At 32.6% G+C, this 17,037-nt stretch overlaps 1 protein-coding gene across 1 annotated transcript; it reads right to left on the reverse strand.

Moving 5' to 3' along the window:
* Nucleotides 1-624: 624 nt before the first annotated feature.
* LOC122401807 lies at nucleotides 625-4,514 on the reverse strand. The gene is made up of 5 exons (XM_043404170.1): nucleotides 4,287-4,514; nucleotides 3,420-3,533; nucleotides 3,027-3,149; nucleotides 2,312-2,422; nucleotides 625-837 (listed from the first exon to the last, which is right to left on the reverse strand). Exons 1-5 carry the CDS (start codon nucleotides 4,367-4,369, stop codon nucleotides 834-836), a joined length of 435 nt encoding a protein of 144 aa, XP_043260105.1. The 5' UTR covers nucleotides 4,370-4,514; the 3' UTR covers nucleotides 625-833.
* Nucleotides 4,515-17,037: the final 12,523 nt, after the last annotated feature.

Consider the following 17,037-nt stretch of genomic DNA (forward strand, 5'->3'; position numbering starts at 1 on the left):
TGCGAGTGACACGAAAATGGTAATGGAGTCCCGGGACCCCAGAAACTCGGGCCGAAAAATTACATTAGGTGAAAGGTCTATTCATATACCTCGTCTGTGATATTACATAATATACTATTAATATATAAATATTAATTAATAATATAATAATATACTATTAAAATTTCCATGTACACAATACAATGTGTAGTAATTTTAAAGTTTGATGAATTGTAAAAAGTCAGTATGTCCTATAATTTGTTTCAGTATGTATAATAAAAAGTGTTTTTTAATTGTAGTTCAATTGATATGTTCACCTTGTTTTTTTTTAAGTCATCCTATAAATTCGTTCTATTCAACATTCTTAGATTGACAAGGATAAAATTCATAATTTACTAGGAAAAACCAATATTTGTCGGTTCAGGGGATTTCCAAAATTTTAGACACACCAACATCACCAATTCATAGACGTGTGAAAAACAGTGTTCTAAATATTACATTTCCAAACGCCAAGAAAGAACTATCACATAATAAATAAACAAAATGCATGTATAATTTATTTGCTAAATACAAAAGAGTGTACATACATAATGAGAAACATCTTACAAAATGATTTTCAGTGTTTAATAAATAAGTAGAGTGATTGTAGTTGTACGATGCGTTGGGGATGGTTTTTTACAATAGTGAGTTTCGTTAAAACACCTAATTCGTGATCCGTCGTTAGTTTCGACGAACTGGTACACCAAAACGATATTACTTTCATTTTTTGTGCCAGGGTCATCCTTTTTGATTTGTAGTGCACCAACTTTGGCAAGTAGAATTTACTCCAATGTCTTCTGTATTGTCCCATAGCTTCAACTGCAAACATAAACGAATAACATTATTTTAAACGCGTTGTTTAACAAAACACAAAACGAGACTAACAGTGCTATGAAGAATTATAAACTCAAATAAGATATGTTTATATTTAATTGTATAATACAACTTGTTGTATATAAGCAGCTGTTTGTTTTTATTTGGCTGTACGAATTATCTGTTTAATGTTACAAAACAGGTATAATAGAACCATAAATATTTACAAACTCAGTCGTTGTTCGTAGCTCATTGAGTATGACACTATGATATTATTTGCAGGTATCTCAAACGAAACTCTAAACAAGTTAATCAAGAGTGTTCCTGACCGACTATTACAAATAATACAAAATAAAATAAAATTCACTAAATACTAAATAAACAGTAATTAAAATCAATATTATATTTTTTCATAATTAAGTAAAAGAAGGAACATCACTTTGCACAATTCATCTTTGCTGGTTAGCTCAATGAAGCTAGTTGCAGATGTAACTTAATATTAATAAAAAAAAAATATATATTTTTTCACAGCCAAAAATACAACATCAGAAGAAGATAGAATCGTATTCCGTAAAAAACTTTTGTTATCAGTCAGATTGACAATTTGCAAATTTCTACCATCTTCCTTTATTATCGGAACGAATTTGTCTCCCAATTAGTTGGAATAGTAATATTAAATAATATATAGCAATGTAATAGATTGCAATAAGATAATCGACATTCTACTCCACCGTAATTGGAGCGATCGGGATACTTTCGCGGAGGAGGGAGAACGAATCTCGAAGCAGAAACGTAAAGTCGCGTCGGCCTCGAGTGTTTCGCGTGCCCAACCGCGTATCTTCGTCGAATTATTTCTGATGCGAATTAACGTAATTGCGACACAGTCAGTAGATAAGACGGCGCGAGTTCGTCGCGGCCAGCGGTTCGACAAGGATTTATCTGGATTAATGTAACGCTTTTCTTACATCACGTCCACGCTTCTCCTCGATGCACGCGTGTGCGTTCGCGTCGCGAATTTCGAGCTTTTCTCGCGAATGCGATCTTATCGGTCACGGAGAAAAAACATAAAAGAAATCTGTCGGAAACATGTATAGATCTCGGTGGCGCAGCTCGCTTGTTAAGATTTTTTTTTTTTGCAAATTGCAAATCTAACGACTCAGCAATTTGCAATTTGCGATCTACTTGCGTTGATCGGATATTAAATACGTCGTAGAAGACGGAGCGCGTATTTTATCCTGTTACCGAAATGCTCGAGAAAGATCGACGTATTTTCTTTCAGAAAAGACACTTTATAGATTTAACAGGGAATCGATATTCGTCTGAACTCGCAGTGTTTAAGGACAAATCGAAATTGACAAAACAGATCCAGTGTTAATGACTTGTAACATTAGTAAGTTCTCGAGTTTTTTAATCCTATCATAAAATTTATTATTAGATACACGTATGGTAATTAAAGTGATGTATAATGTAAGTTGCATACCTAATAACAGGGTAGGCCGCGTTTCCCTTGTAACCAAGTTGCCCTGACAGTCGGAAGAGTTTCCGTAGATTTTTCATGTTCATCTCGAATACGGCGCGTTTCTTGCGACCACTGATACAGAAAGCATATACGATAGATTAGAGAACAGGTATTCAAAGTGTAAGGTAAATGTATCCAATTTCGACTCCATCCCACTCAGCGACAATTTCCATTTATTTCATTGATACTTCTCTCAACCGTTTAACAAAAGCAGATTGTTTCTTATTGTCAGTGTACATATAATGTATTATATACTTTAATTCTATTGATATTGGCAACATTACAATCATTATTTAAGACACGTGAACAGATAGCTGTAACGTTCTTGACGAAAATGAAATGTCAGTCGCAACATAAATATAGCGAACTAGTGATTACGTTACCAAAAAGTTGTAAATAATTTAATTTTATACATAAATGTTTAAAACAACGATTGTTATGTTTTGTTTTTATATTGATATAACGACGACTGACAATGAAATACAAATAATCGAATATATGAACTTTGGTAACTTATTCCGTAAGAATTTAAATATAAAATAAATTCATAAGTATTGTAATATAGGTAGAACATAATATTTAGAATCTTCTATTATTATTCACAGTGATATGTCGATATTGGATCATTCATTTTCTTCTTTTTCGATCAATAATCAGTTCGTATATTTACACTCACATTTTCGATATGTCCAATTGTCGGCCGCCCCTCGTCACGTTCACTAATTTCTCAGTCATTTTTGAGAGGGCCATCAGAGTCTCTAATTCTGCTCGCCTTTGATCCGATAATCGTTTCTGTCGTCTAAATATACATTACAAATTTTGTTAAAAATAATATTTATCTCTCAGCGGTTGAAATTTGTGATGCCTTTTGATCGCGAGTTTATTTATTAAAAATAGAACATGAAATGTAACGATCACGTTGGAAACCGTTTTTTACGATTACATTATGTGTACGAAAGTTTATCTAAAGTGTAGCTAAAAAATAATCGGTTCTTGACTACTATTTAATCAACATAAACGTTATCTAATTTTGCAAATTATGACGAAAGTCATAAGTATCATTACTTACTCTTTAACCGCTCCTAATAATTCTTCTTTCATCTGACCAGGAAAGTCGTTTCCTCCCGTTTCCATGAAATTCAGCAAAGCATCATGCTTACCAATTTGATTCTCATTCGTGAGGCTGTCGTGAAAAAAATAAAATTATATTTGTAATTTCATTTTTTCAAGTTACGAATTAAAAAGTTTTGTTCTTTCGCGACATTAATATTAGTATCTCTTATTGCTGGTTTCTTCAAAATTTCTATGAAATAATTGTCCGATATGGTGTTTAGAAAATTAATGTAGAAATAAATTATTGCACAAAAGTTACATCCAGTCAGTATCAACTTTCCTCGTTTAAAATTGATTCAAAATATTGCACTGTGTTATGAAGATTGCCTCATAGTGATGTTCAAAATGTGAAAAAGTCGTCTTTTTGCCACTAAAATGTTGTCATTACATGTTGTTACTCATCAGCTCATATGATACGAAATCTTAATAAACCCATTTAAAAAATTCTGAAATCTGAATTCTATACAGAGGTAATCTCTTCAACTTTCCAATATAGCTGTCTTCAACCAACACAAATTAACTTGAAAACGTTAATTTTCATCATGCACCATTTTGTAGTAATTCACCTAACTTTCTACACTGTATTTCACAAATTCTTTATGATCGAAAGGCACCGATTGTGCACCGGGAGAACTCGCGATTCATTATTCCCACGCAGAGGGGTGAAAAAATTCTTTTTTGTACAAAAAAAATTATAATACGTATTCGTATCATTACATCGATCGAATTCAACGTAAATTGTTAAGAAACAGTATTTATGATTTCTGTAACTTTAAATTTCCCGTAAATTTAGTGTTAATCGACGAAGAAAAGTGATGGTTACCTTCCGCAGCCAGGATGTGCAAAGATGATCGCGGATACGTAAAACAATGCAAAAAGCGACACAATATTAATCCAGGGCTTCATGTTTGCGGAAGTTGCGTCTCCTCACAATATCGCGTAACTTTTACGGTTGAAAAGAAGGATCGAAGAAAAAGAACCGAAAGAAATTCTCTCTAATCACGATTTATGCTCGAAATTTTCTAAAATTTTTGAAGTACAAATCACAGGAAGTTATCTTCGTGTCGTTCTACTTGGAACTGTAAGTTAACATGGTCTGTTACGCGTATATATTCCTTGCGGAGGAACATCCTCCCCACTTAAAAGCCCATCTGACGTTGTTTCTACACCCCCTTCGTGTTATCGCCGGAAGCACGTTTCATTGCTTATTCTAAGAGAGCGTGTCTTACCAAACTCCACAAATCGCGTTCGTATTGTAATTCAAATTTTTAAACTTCGGTTCTATGGATTCCAATTTCTGAACAAATTCACGAATGAAACGTAAACGGAAGTTTTGGTCGCCATTTGTGAAGAAAATTTTCTTTCAACTTTGATCGCAAATAACGATCGATAGGCAGGATGTACTTTTATTAAACTTGGTTGTATTAATTTGTGATTTACGTGTGAAATTCAATTTGGTTGTAAATATAGCAGTTTTTATATGTATTAAAATAATGTATGGAAATTATTAACTTCTTTAAAAAGTGTAAAATTATAATTAAAGTATTAATCAAACAGAATCACCCTATTAAAATGAGACCACACATCAAGACACTTTAGCATTATTATACTAATTTTCTCAGATATAAAATATTTTATAACATGTTTATAAGTAATTCACACCGTACCTTTTCTATGGAAAGACATTCTGAAAAGTTTCGAATCCATTGTCATTGAAAACTTGTCTTCAAAGGGGATGAGCTCCGCGCAATTGCTGTCATAATGTATTCTATTCTTGACAAATTCAGCCGATCAAACTGAAATCCACAAAATTATTACGGCTGTTTGTTTAATTTATGTGAAATTATTCAACGTTTGCAATTGGAAAACCTTGATTATATGACTCCTAATCTATATTGCAATGGAATGTCTGCAATCAAAAGTCAGGTTTTAGAACAGCATTTCTAGCCATATCTTACCACTTCCGTGCTTTTGTATTTTAGATATGTTTCATTTTTATATGTTACATGTTTTGTGTTTCCATCAGAAATATCTCAAAAGCTGATTCCATCAACAAAGAATATAGTTTTAGCTAGTACCTTGAAGATAAATAGGAAGAGCTCTTTTAATTCTCAAATTCACCCCTAAAATGGCTGCTACTGTATATCCTCAATATTGTGTATTACTTTCGGTTTTTATATTTTTCTTTTAATTGGCGCTAAAATCGTAGAAAATGTCTGCACGTTGAAACTACAAAACGGTATTTACACTTTCGTCATTAATATAATATTTTAAATGTTATCGATCGACCTGCGACCAGAATAAAAATGTTTACTTGGCCTTGATAATGTTTTCTTCCTGTCGATTTTTAATTTTTAAGTTTTTATGACATTTTGATGATGCAGGCTAAGGTTTTTCGCGAAAAATATTTAAAAGAGCGACCAACGTTTCTGCGTATTATCGAGAATACTGCAGCGTAATTATGTTGCTAATTTCATCATTCGTATTTTACTTGCTATCGGTCGCCACGCGAATGAAGGGAAATTACGTATTTCGTCTCGATAGTTTTTTCTTATTTTACGTATGATGCAAAGATTCATGGAAGATACACGTGTCAAAAATGAAGAAACTAGTGAAATTAAGCAAAACTAAGTTATACATTATTAGATAAGAAATTGAAACGTTTAATAAATAATATAAATGATATTAATATATTCACATATTGACAACCGATCGGGGTGATTTTTCTCATCGTGTCAGATGGGATTGTGCATTTACAAATACAATTAATCTTAAAGTATATATTTTTGAGAACATGTCTACAGCAGGATTTGTTTAAATTCGTAAAATTAACAGCGTTGTAGCTGGTTGATAAGTACAGTTTGTAGCTGTAGCGTGCGGTTGCAAAACTTTAATCGTATTTTTCTCGAAAACTCACTTTTTTAACTGGTTTGCACAAAATTTCAAGTTTTAGTTAACCAAATGGCTTGAAAATATTAGACATACTGTTAAACATTGAGGTTTTTATATTTTATTAATATGCTATACATATGTATACCAAAGAAGTTCGAGAATGTCGATACTCGAATTTCAATATGCCAATATTTTTTTAATTAAACAGATTTTTTATTTATTGTGATTCACACGATACCCATATTCGTACTAATCAAAATGCTATTTTGTTTTTTGTATATTTACATTCAACCACACGTAATGTACGTAATTCTCATTCCTTTCGGTTGAAAGAAATAATATATTAAAATAATAAAGAACGTGTGTTTTGAAAATCAAATGAGGAAGACTTTTGATTTTTTTGTAAAAAATTTTCGAAAAAGGCTTAGAAATTGGCCTTCTAGATCAGAATATCCCATCGAACGCTGATAATGTTTATTGCCATAGTTGATACTTTTATTACACCGTTACATTTTGTAATCTTTTAATAGATTTATGCAATCTGTTCGTGATACTTTCCAGTATCATTGGGCATACAATAATTGCTGGTCAGTTTCCTGGGACGATTTCCTGGCAGCGAGGAAGTCAGTAGAGCAAAAGTTAGGGTTGATCAAGCATAACTTTAATAGCAACGACGCGCCTTCGATAGATTCAGTTAAATTAATAAAGATAATACCACGAGTGAATAAGTGGAACAATAAAATAATTGAGGCTTGCAATTATTATAACATATGTATTTGGATACAAAAGGAAACGCGATTTAGTCTAAATATAAGTCGTAAATATCTTGAAAAGGTAATCAACATGTGATATAACCATTGAGAACAGTAAATATTTATGTTATATACATTCAAAACTGTCCAAAAGCCTGTATAAAACCTAAAAAATAGCGATTATAGAACTTATATGAAAGTTGATGCAAAAATTTGAACTTAAACCGAGATAGTTTGAAATTTATATTCTTTATAACAGTTATTCAGAATGAAAGTTCTTCGTAATTGTTTCAAGAATGTAAATCTATATTATAACAGGTTTCAGTCCCGCCTTTAACCCATTCACTATCAAGCTTAAATTATATGAAGTTATCGTTTATCTAAGTTCTGTTATTTCTTGAGAAGTACACATAATTTGTCATAAATATTTACACGCATAAAATCAAACACGAAACCGAGTTTGCTCGTGGTTGGTGGTGGAAACACTTTTATATTTGTGTCTGTGGCCACAAAGGGTTTGCAAATTCAAAAGGCTTTAAGTAATAACATATTTAAGGGGCCATTCTACCTTGTAGGCACGAAAAATGCGTTTCTTTGTGATTTTTTTATGCGGGCTATTAAAGAGCGATTAATTTCGGGTTTTGTAGATACATTTATTATATATTTAGCTATATTTACGAATTTTTGCAACGCATAATATCTATCGATTACGCTGTTTTTGTTGATCAACAAACAACAGTTTTTACGAACGGTGCCCGACTGTGTATGTGATATCTTGCGAACAAGTTCTCCGAAATCCAAAAACCAACGATATTCTTAATATAGATGAGTGTGGTTATAGCATGAACTAGGCAAAAAATGGCAAAATAGCAGCTCTTTTACAAAAGTACTGAATATTTTCATATATTCGGTTGCTTTTTTGTTAATAAAAGAAAAAGTATTGCATATATCGCAATTATTCTAGTCCATGCTATAGGGAGACTAAAGATACTATATAAATTTCATGTTGATATCTTGAATAGTTTTTTTGTTATCACATACGCAGTACCGAAAAATGTAGTTTCGAGAAAAACTGCGCGCGGTACATTTCAGCAAGCTATAACTTCGTTAGTTTTTCAAATTTCAACTTAATATTTGGTAGATATATTTTCGAGACTGCATACTAAAAGAAAATGCAAAAAAAAATTCGATTTTTTAAATCCCACAAAGTAGAAAGGCCCCTTGAGGTACTACGAGTATACTGGTGGTTCTCAGCGAATGAGTTAAGTTACTCTACGCGTATCGAAAGCGTCGTTAGGATTGCCTACGGAGATCAACGATGTTCCGAGTGCCCCGTAATTCGGTACAGTGTCTTTTCGCCTGAGAGAGCCTCGATAGCGGGCCAGCAGACGCTGATCTACCGCATTATGAAGCTGCAACGACCCGACAGGCCCGATCGCGCGCGTTACAACAAAAATAGAGGGCAAGATAGAAAGAAAACAAAGTTTTAGGCCAGACACGGAGGGCGTAGAACGCGATATCGACGGTGGAAATTTCGCAACGAACCCTGGCAAGATACACTCGGCTGATCTGAACCGCGCCGACGAAATCGGTCAGCGAGCGTGTGATTTACATACAGTGTGCTTCAAAAGTATAAAATTCACACAGTTTTTACTAAAATCTGCCACTCTTCTCTCTCCATTCATCGTCTCGAGCTCACCGAAACCTGATCAAAGAAAAAGAAATGTGACGCATATAATACACAGCAATGCTACAAAAAAATAATACTTATGCAACGAGAAAACTGTTTACCTAGCGTCATTTTCAAATACTTTATTGGAAATAGCGCCAATGCTGGGATTTTGTAATTAAAACGAATCCAAACATCACATAAATTGGGCTACTTGTATGGAATTTAACAAATCAAATATTTATTATAATTTAGTTATTTAGTTTCCGTTTTTTTTATCACACATTAAACTTTTCGTTTTGAGTTTCTATAAATATACATTTTTTTATAGACATAGAGAAGAATGATTATTAATACTTTATTCCTTGGTGAAGAAATCTTTTAAAACATTTGCTCTTACCTTCTTCTATTTCTTGTTCCTCGTTTGCTTTTACAGTAAATGAATTCCCTATTTTCTGCGTGTTACAAAAAGAAAACTTCTTGTTAATAATAAGTGTTGCGTGACTTCTTCTCGCGAAGTTAAAGTAGTCGAAAGATTGACAATGTCTCGAGCAAGTGTCCTAATATTTCTGAGCTGCAGTTTATATAGTATATCTTAATATGTGAGACACACTTCAATGGTGGAAGCACAAAAAACAATGGAAAAAGTTATAGTCATTCTTTTATTCATTGTATTTCAGGTTTTTTGTTGAATTCCTTACTGAAGTGCCGTTTGGTTAGATTTAATAACAGTCTGTCGTTGAATTTCGCCTTTCACACTAAAGCTACATGTCAATGTATTTGCTGTATATATTTTATTTTGTCTTCTTTTATGTATGTGTACAATAAAGATGTATTATTGAACACAATAATGCGGAATTGAATAGGCAAATATTTTTAAGTGGCCCCAAAAATAACAATTTGGTGAACTTACAATTGGATCCGGGTAACGAGCAAGTCAAGCAATAAATTCTGTAGAATTTAGCCATCTGTTAGAATATCGTTCGTTCAAGGAACCTTGGCCGAAATGAAAGGGTGCACCCTCACGCATAAACTATGCAAAATTTTTTACAATAAATCATATCATTGACATAACAACGATTTATTGAATACTTTGTGTAAACAGCCAGAATCGCGACTCTGTATATTGGTAGTTAAAGTAAAAATATAGGAAATATAGAGCCCTTTGCCTATTTCGCTTGCCATGGATATAAATATATGGGTGTTTTGAATTATTATTCTAATAAAATTTTGATTTTGAATTTTAGGAGAAAAAAGCGAAATAGATAAGATTATTTTCGTTTTATCTATCCTCCTTCAAGTTTTGAGTTACAAAACGCGAACTGATTTCGAAATAGTGATCATTAAAATGAAAATGTAACAAGAAATAGTTCCATGTAATTATTGAGACATTGAAACTTATACACTGAAACGGTCACTTTTTGTTGATCATGTTCAGTAGAAATGTATCTATTTTCGTTTGTTTTAGATATAATAAATAAAAATAACATATTAAAAAAATTTGTTTATATGAGAGGGATTTAGGATAACATACATTTTATGTATAATATTTATAATATACTGCCCTGGGTTGAAAGCAGGCCAGTTATTGGTTTACCTTACGGTCGTATTTTCTATATTTATATACTGCCTGAATGAAATGAAATTAGCTCGATGTTTAACGCATTAAGAATCGCTGTTCTACATTTATATTCGCAATGGGCAAGGATACGAATACTTTTGGGACTCATTGTACATGTCTGACCGATAGGACGACTCCACGCCAATCGGAAATTGAGAATTGGGATTGTGCAACTTTGGAGGCCCGTTCGATGGCACACGCAACGGTCTGAGCGATATGTTTTACTGCGCAGTTACCGTTGCGAAATCGTCCACCCACGCGGCCTATGTGTGCGTATTTATGAAATAATTCGATATCTATCGGGACGAGCGAAGCACGTCGGCCGATCGTTCCGGCCAATCGCGCTCGCCACGGACGGACTGCTCGCGCGAACATGACGGAACTAGGGCCACTGATTGCACACGTGTATCATACAGGGAGTCCGGCCACCCCTGGGAAAAATTTTAATGGAAGATTCCAGAGGCCAAAATAAGATGAAAATCAAGCATATCAATTTCTTGACTGAGGCTTCGTTGAGAAGTTATTAAAAAATTCCAAATCATTATAGAAAAATTATTTTCGGTCGCGGGGGTCAATTACAATCATTTTTGGTGAATACACATACCCCCGAAATCCTACGCATTTTCGAGAAAAAAAATCGGGTAAGTGCTTAAATTTTTCGGCGAAAAAAAAAATTTCAAATCGTTCTTGAAAAATTATTTTCGGTTGCGGGGGTCAATTACAATCATTTTTGGTCATTACAACTATCCCCGAAATCCTACGCAGTTTCGAGAAAAAAATTCCTAACCGAAAATCTAATTAGGTGCCTAAATTTTTCACGTTTCACTTCAAATATAATTTAATGATTGTTTATTGAAGATATTCAAGTTTCTCGTGTCTTATTAAAAATTATGATTTAATATTTCATGAACAAGAAGACATACGGGTAGATTTCTTAATAAAAGTAATATGCATGGTATATTATTTTCATCTTTTAGAAAATTCACTTTGGTGACAGTATCGTCCAAGAGTAGTTAAATGTTTCAATTAATAATTTAATAAGTTTATTTTAAACTTTGAAAGTAAATTATTTCATCATAAAATCATGATTATTTATAAATATAAGTCACACGTGTATACAGGTATATATGTATATTAACATTGTATTAGATTAAAAGACAAGTTTTGCATTATTTGGTAAATTGTTTGGCAAATTGTGAAAATTAGTTTTCACGTTACTACGAACAAAATTTTTTGAAAATATAGGAGCTTTTTGAGTTTTGTTCATATTTGTGGGTAAATCCATTCTCATTTGTTTTCATTTCTCTCCAAGTGTAAGACATTTGAAAAAATTGCCCACATGTAGGTTGTACGAACACTTTTTATGAAGTTACAACAGTTTAAAAATCGTGAGCGTTTGGTTAAGTGTCCTAATATTTATGATCGATAGTGTACTTTGTAACTTCACTCGATTTCGTTCGCGAAAGTTGCATTGCTGCAATGATGGATTATGGGGCGCCGACTCGTCTCGCTGGAAAATGCTTTAAATTATGCGTTATATGCTCGTTCCGGTTTCTCTTTCGTTCCTGATGTATATGTATATGTAGGATAGTGTCCATTCGTATCAACATAAATCTTTGTACGAAGTCGTTGAATTGCGCGATTGCGTTAGAATAGTACAGGCAAATTTGCCATAAAAAGTACAAAATTCTTTCTATGTTTCTAATAGCTTGTCGAATATTCAAGTAAATATCTTTTATTATCTTGAGGGCAGATTTTACCCCATCAACATAGACTATTACAGATAAAAAAAAATGCAGGACAAATATTTTTAATTACTTTGTGTCCAATTTCATAAAATTCGGCGATTATCACTTCGGTATGTTCCTTTGTTAGAATAAATGTGACCAATTTTAGTTGCTGCCCCGTTGTCAGTAGTACAAACTGTTTTTAGTCCGACATTTTAAATTCTCACATGAAAACGTACACAAATGTGACGATGCTCACATTTTAATGGGATTTTGCGTAGTGCCAGTTCTTGAAATGTTGAAACTATTTATAATTTAATGCACAAAGGGTTCCTGGATTAGTAGTTATTTAATGTTAAAATTTTAACAATAATAAAAGTATTATTTTTAGGTGGTTATTAAAAGATCCTTTTTTTTAATTTATTGTCCGAAGAAACGAAGACAATTTTTAAAATGTTTAAACAAACATTAATATACAGAACAGATAATTCTTGTGGCGAAACGATTCACCAGAAAATTAGTAAAATCGTTCAAAAATTTCGAGAAATGTTTTCTGCATTTACCGACAGCATTAAAAGGTTTGTTCATGATATCCCCAGAGGGAGTTCAAATGCATATTTTTAATTAATTTACCATACGATCGAATACTGTGAATTCTACATTAGCTACTTAATTGACAATTGCTGATTTATTTATGAATTCGACTCGTCGAGATACAATCTGTAAAATATACAGGGTGTTCGGCCTGGGAAAAATTTTAATGGGAGATTCTAGAGGCCAAAATAAAAAATCAAGAATATCAATTTCTTGACTTAGGCTCCATTAAAAAGTTGTTAAAAAATTTAAATAAAAAATTCCAAATCATTCTAGAAATATTATTTTCAGTTGCAGGGGTCAATTACAATCATTTTTTATGAATATACATACCCTCGAAAACCTAACCAGTTTCGAAAAAAAAATTTAATTGGATAAATTTTTCGACAAAATTAAAACATTTTAAATCGTTTTAAAAAAATTATTTTTAGTTGCAGAGGTCCATTGCAATAATTTTTGGTCAATAGATATACTCCCGAATTCCTAACCAGTTTCGAGAAAAAAATTCAATAAGTGGATCAATTTTCCGATGAAATTAAAAAATTTCCAATCGTTCTAAAAAAATTATTTTTGATTGCAGAGGTCAATTACAGTCATTTTTTGTGAATAGATATACACCTGAAATCCTAACCATTTTCTACAAAAAAATTCAGTACGGTCGGAACTTTAAACATTAATAACTTTTTAACGAAGCCTCCATCAACAAATTAGTATTCTTGATTTTCGTTTTATTTTGGCCTCTAGAATCTCCCATTAAAATTTTTCCCAAGGGTGGTTTAAAAAACTGCATCGAACAGTTTAATACAAATTACAGCTTCCTTTAGAAAAAGAATGCAGTTACATTTGTTAGATGCATCTGATCGTTTCAAAGATACAATTTTTCTCACTTGTGTTAGACACTCTGTATAATAGAAGAGATCTGTGACTATTAAAACCGAGTTTATTTGTTATTTTTAAGTTTAGAAAACACTCAATTTATCAAGGTGATACATCAAAATTTCGATCGTATTTAATTGAAAAATATTCGGCGAATAGATGGAGAAGGTAACAACACAGTGTTTATAGCTGATTACTATTTTTATTGCATTGAAATAAATAAAATAATACGCACGTTTGCAAGATCAGTGAAATTACTTCGGATGCATTGCTCGATACATCGAAGCCGCGTTGCGCGCGACAGTGTCTTTAATACTTCGCCTAGCCCTATTACAATTAAATAAATAAATAAATAAATAAATAACTTATAGAAAAATTCGGAGGGTACATAATTACGTTGAATACATCGAAACGTTTCACATCGATATCTTAGAACAACGCAAATCCGATTGCGAGAATCGCGTAATTAATATTAACGATCTTCTGTCGTTAGTACCAATTACTTGCATCGAAGTTATACGTCGATAATTGTTTCTCTCTATAATAATAATGTAATACGATCGTAAACTCTCTGTACAGAACAATAAATAAAATACATCACATAGTAAATTAAATAACGCGTTTCCGTGGAAATCCATTCGTAAGGATCAGAATAAATTAATTCGCTGGATGAACTGTCACCGAATTTTTGGAGACTGCTAAACATAGTAAACGGCAGTTCCTGAATCATTCGCTGGTTCGAGCTTTTAATGATTCGTCGTAAATGCAGATTCTTTTATCGAGGTTCGAAACAATAAAAAAAAGAGTCATTTACCAGCTTTTAGTATGATAGTTCGAGACTAAAAGTTTAAAATTATCGTGGAAATGTCGTAGCGTTTACTTTGAACTTTCTCAAAGGAAATGCCCACCACAATTCGGGAACCGCCGCGTTAAAAATAATGAAAAATAATGAAATGGAAATGCAACGAATCGCGTTCGAACGCTAAGTCGAAAGATTCTTTTAATACACTTATCTCGCAGCGGCTTAACGTCGTTGACATTGATTCACGGCCGAGCTTCTGAGAACAAGAGTCATGTAAATTATATAAAAGTTTCATAAGGTAATTATTTAACGTGGAGATAAGTATCAAGATGACTCAATTTTCAAGTACTTTAGATTCACATCGCTCTTATTCTCAGTGGTTCGATCGTCGCTATGTATGATTGTAATATTTCCTATACGATAACGATGCACAATTTGCCATTCGAGTCCGCGTTAATAATCGTTAGGCCACTGCCACCTAGCTCGCACGAAAATCTAATAAAATCTACAATCGAGATACCGAGTGTCGCGACATTAATTAAGAGATTATGATGTAGACCAGTAATTCTCAACCATAGCGTGTCGAATATCGTTACAATTCATTGGCATCGAGATCGAAAGACATTCAAATGAAAATGAACGAGACATTTTCGAGGAACCTATTACGTGTACGATCTAAATATCTAAATGTAAAAAAAAAGCTATGAAATAATTCGTTTTCGCGATGTACCAACGTTTTCCGTGGCAATGGTATCGCATTTGAGAATGACCAGTCTAGTCGCGTACAAAAAATAAATAATAAATTAAATTAACTAAATAAATTACTAGAAACACAGGATACGCGTTCGTGCAGGAACGAAGAGAAAGTTAAGAAATTGGCGCCAGCAGAAGAACACGTTCCAACGTGATATTTTTCAGGGGGGGGGGGCAATTGATTTTCTTCTGCGTTGTCTTCGTTGTGTTCTTTCATTCCTTGGTTAGTTACTTAGTATCCTAATTAGTGTAAGTTCGTTAAAGAGTTTAAGCTCGGACGGAGGACGGTCCGTAATACTGTTCAGGCGGCCTAGGGTCGAGAGATCATATATTTCCTTTCGTTCTTAAGCGTTTTGTTCTCTCGACTGTCTTCATTCTCGCCCTGTATCCAGCGTGACGAAGTGCTTCGAAATTAAATGTACTGGTACTCGTCGTCGATGCCTCGCCGGAACTCTTCAAATTTCTGCAATTAGAAAAAGGGATACACGGTTTAAAAGAGTTCACCTCGTATCGCACTTGTGTTCATTCGACACGTTCACCGCCATTTTGGAGAACAGTTGCGTGCCAAAGTGATTTTCACAAGACTTGAATATGGTACTAAATGATTGTAACTCATATACAGCCATGTATAGTCGAACGTTTTTTTATTTGTTATGTAACAAAAATATAACAAAAATTTGAGTAGAATTCAGTAAATCAAATAACATTTATCGTTACGTACGGTCGTTAGTGCTCGGTAAAAATCGTACAGAAAAATGAGATACAGTTTTAGAATATGCAATGTAAATTATTTGTTTCAATACCTTGTATTTTTTTAAATTTTTACGAAATTCAGGCGTTATTTTTGGAAAATTATTCTAAGGTTTGTAATATTATAGAATCTTATTTTTTTGTCCAATTCATTCCAAAGAATAAAAGTGGAGTGTGACTCGAGTTACTTGAACATCTCCTAACACGTTTATGCTTTGTTATTGTCGTCAATATACGGCTCATAGTTACATATCAAGCAGTCTTTCAATTATCATAATAGTGAAGTATATAATATAGTGAAATAGTGTTTCAGTATAATTGTATTTGATGCTTAATATTATTAATGTGCCTCTAGCTATGTATGTATTGATAGGACAACCAACAAACAAGAAAGAGAATCGCTTACGGGATAGCAAAGAGTATGAACGCGACAGTTTGACTTTAAATAAATAGATATTTCCATTATTCATTGTATCTCTGTTTTTGTCGTATGAACAACGATTACATTATAATAATGGTATATACATTTCTCATCCTTGCCTTTTAATCAAATTTATCAAAGTCTACATTCCTGTCTTCACAAAATATTTTCAAGTTATCAAATACAGGGTGTTTCAAAACGAGAGAACAGGAAGTTTCAAATTACTTGTGCAAAAACAAATCGAAAAGTTTTTTACAATTTCGTAATTCGAGGCTACATTTTCCAGATATAATTTAGTTTTTTATGAGACCTCTCTTTTTCTGCAGACCTCTATTTTATAATTATAAATAGTTAACAGACTCTATTGTAGTTTGTTGCATTTCAACTATTTTTTTATTTATTTTCTGAATACTTTAAAACTTTAATACTTTAATACTTTTAATACTTTAAAACAAAAGAACGTATTATATTTCCCAATTTTACAGTGTTATCAACAAATCACGATTTCTACTGACAGCTATGTTCCATACTTAACAACTTTTATTTAGCTTATTAAATATTACCAAAGCTTCTGTAATTTTTCTAACGTGTTAAACAAAAGAATACTAAACTATATGTTTGTATATGATTTTTAATCATTCGGTAAGATTTCCATTTATTTGCAACTGTTCCTTACATCGTTAATGCATTGCAAATCAGTTTTAATAATATTGGCTC

Source organism: Colletes gigas, unplaced genomic scaffold (assembly GCF_013123115.1).
Source record: "Colletes gigas isolate AHSC1104 unplaced genomic scaffold, ASM1312311v1 Colletes_gigas_Sc00028, whole genome shotgun sequence".
Lineage (NCBI taxonomy): Eukaryota > Metazoa > Arthropoda > Insecta > Hymenoptera > Colletidae > Colletes > Colletes gigas.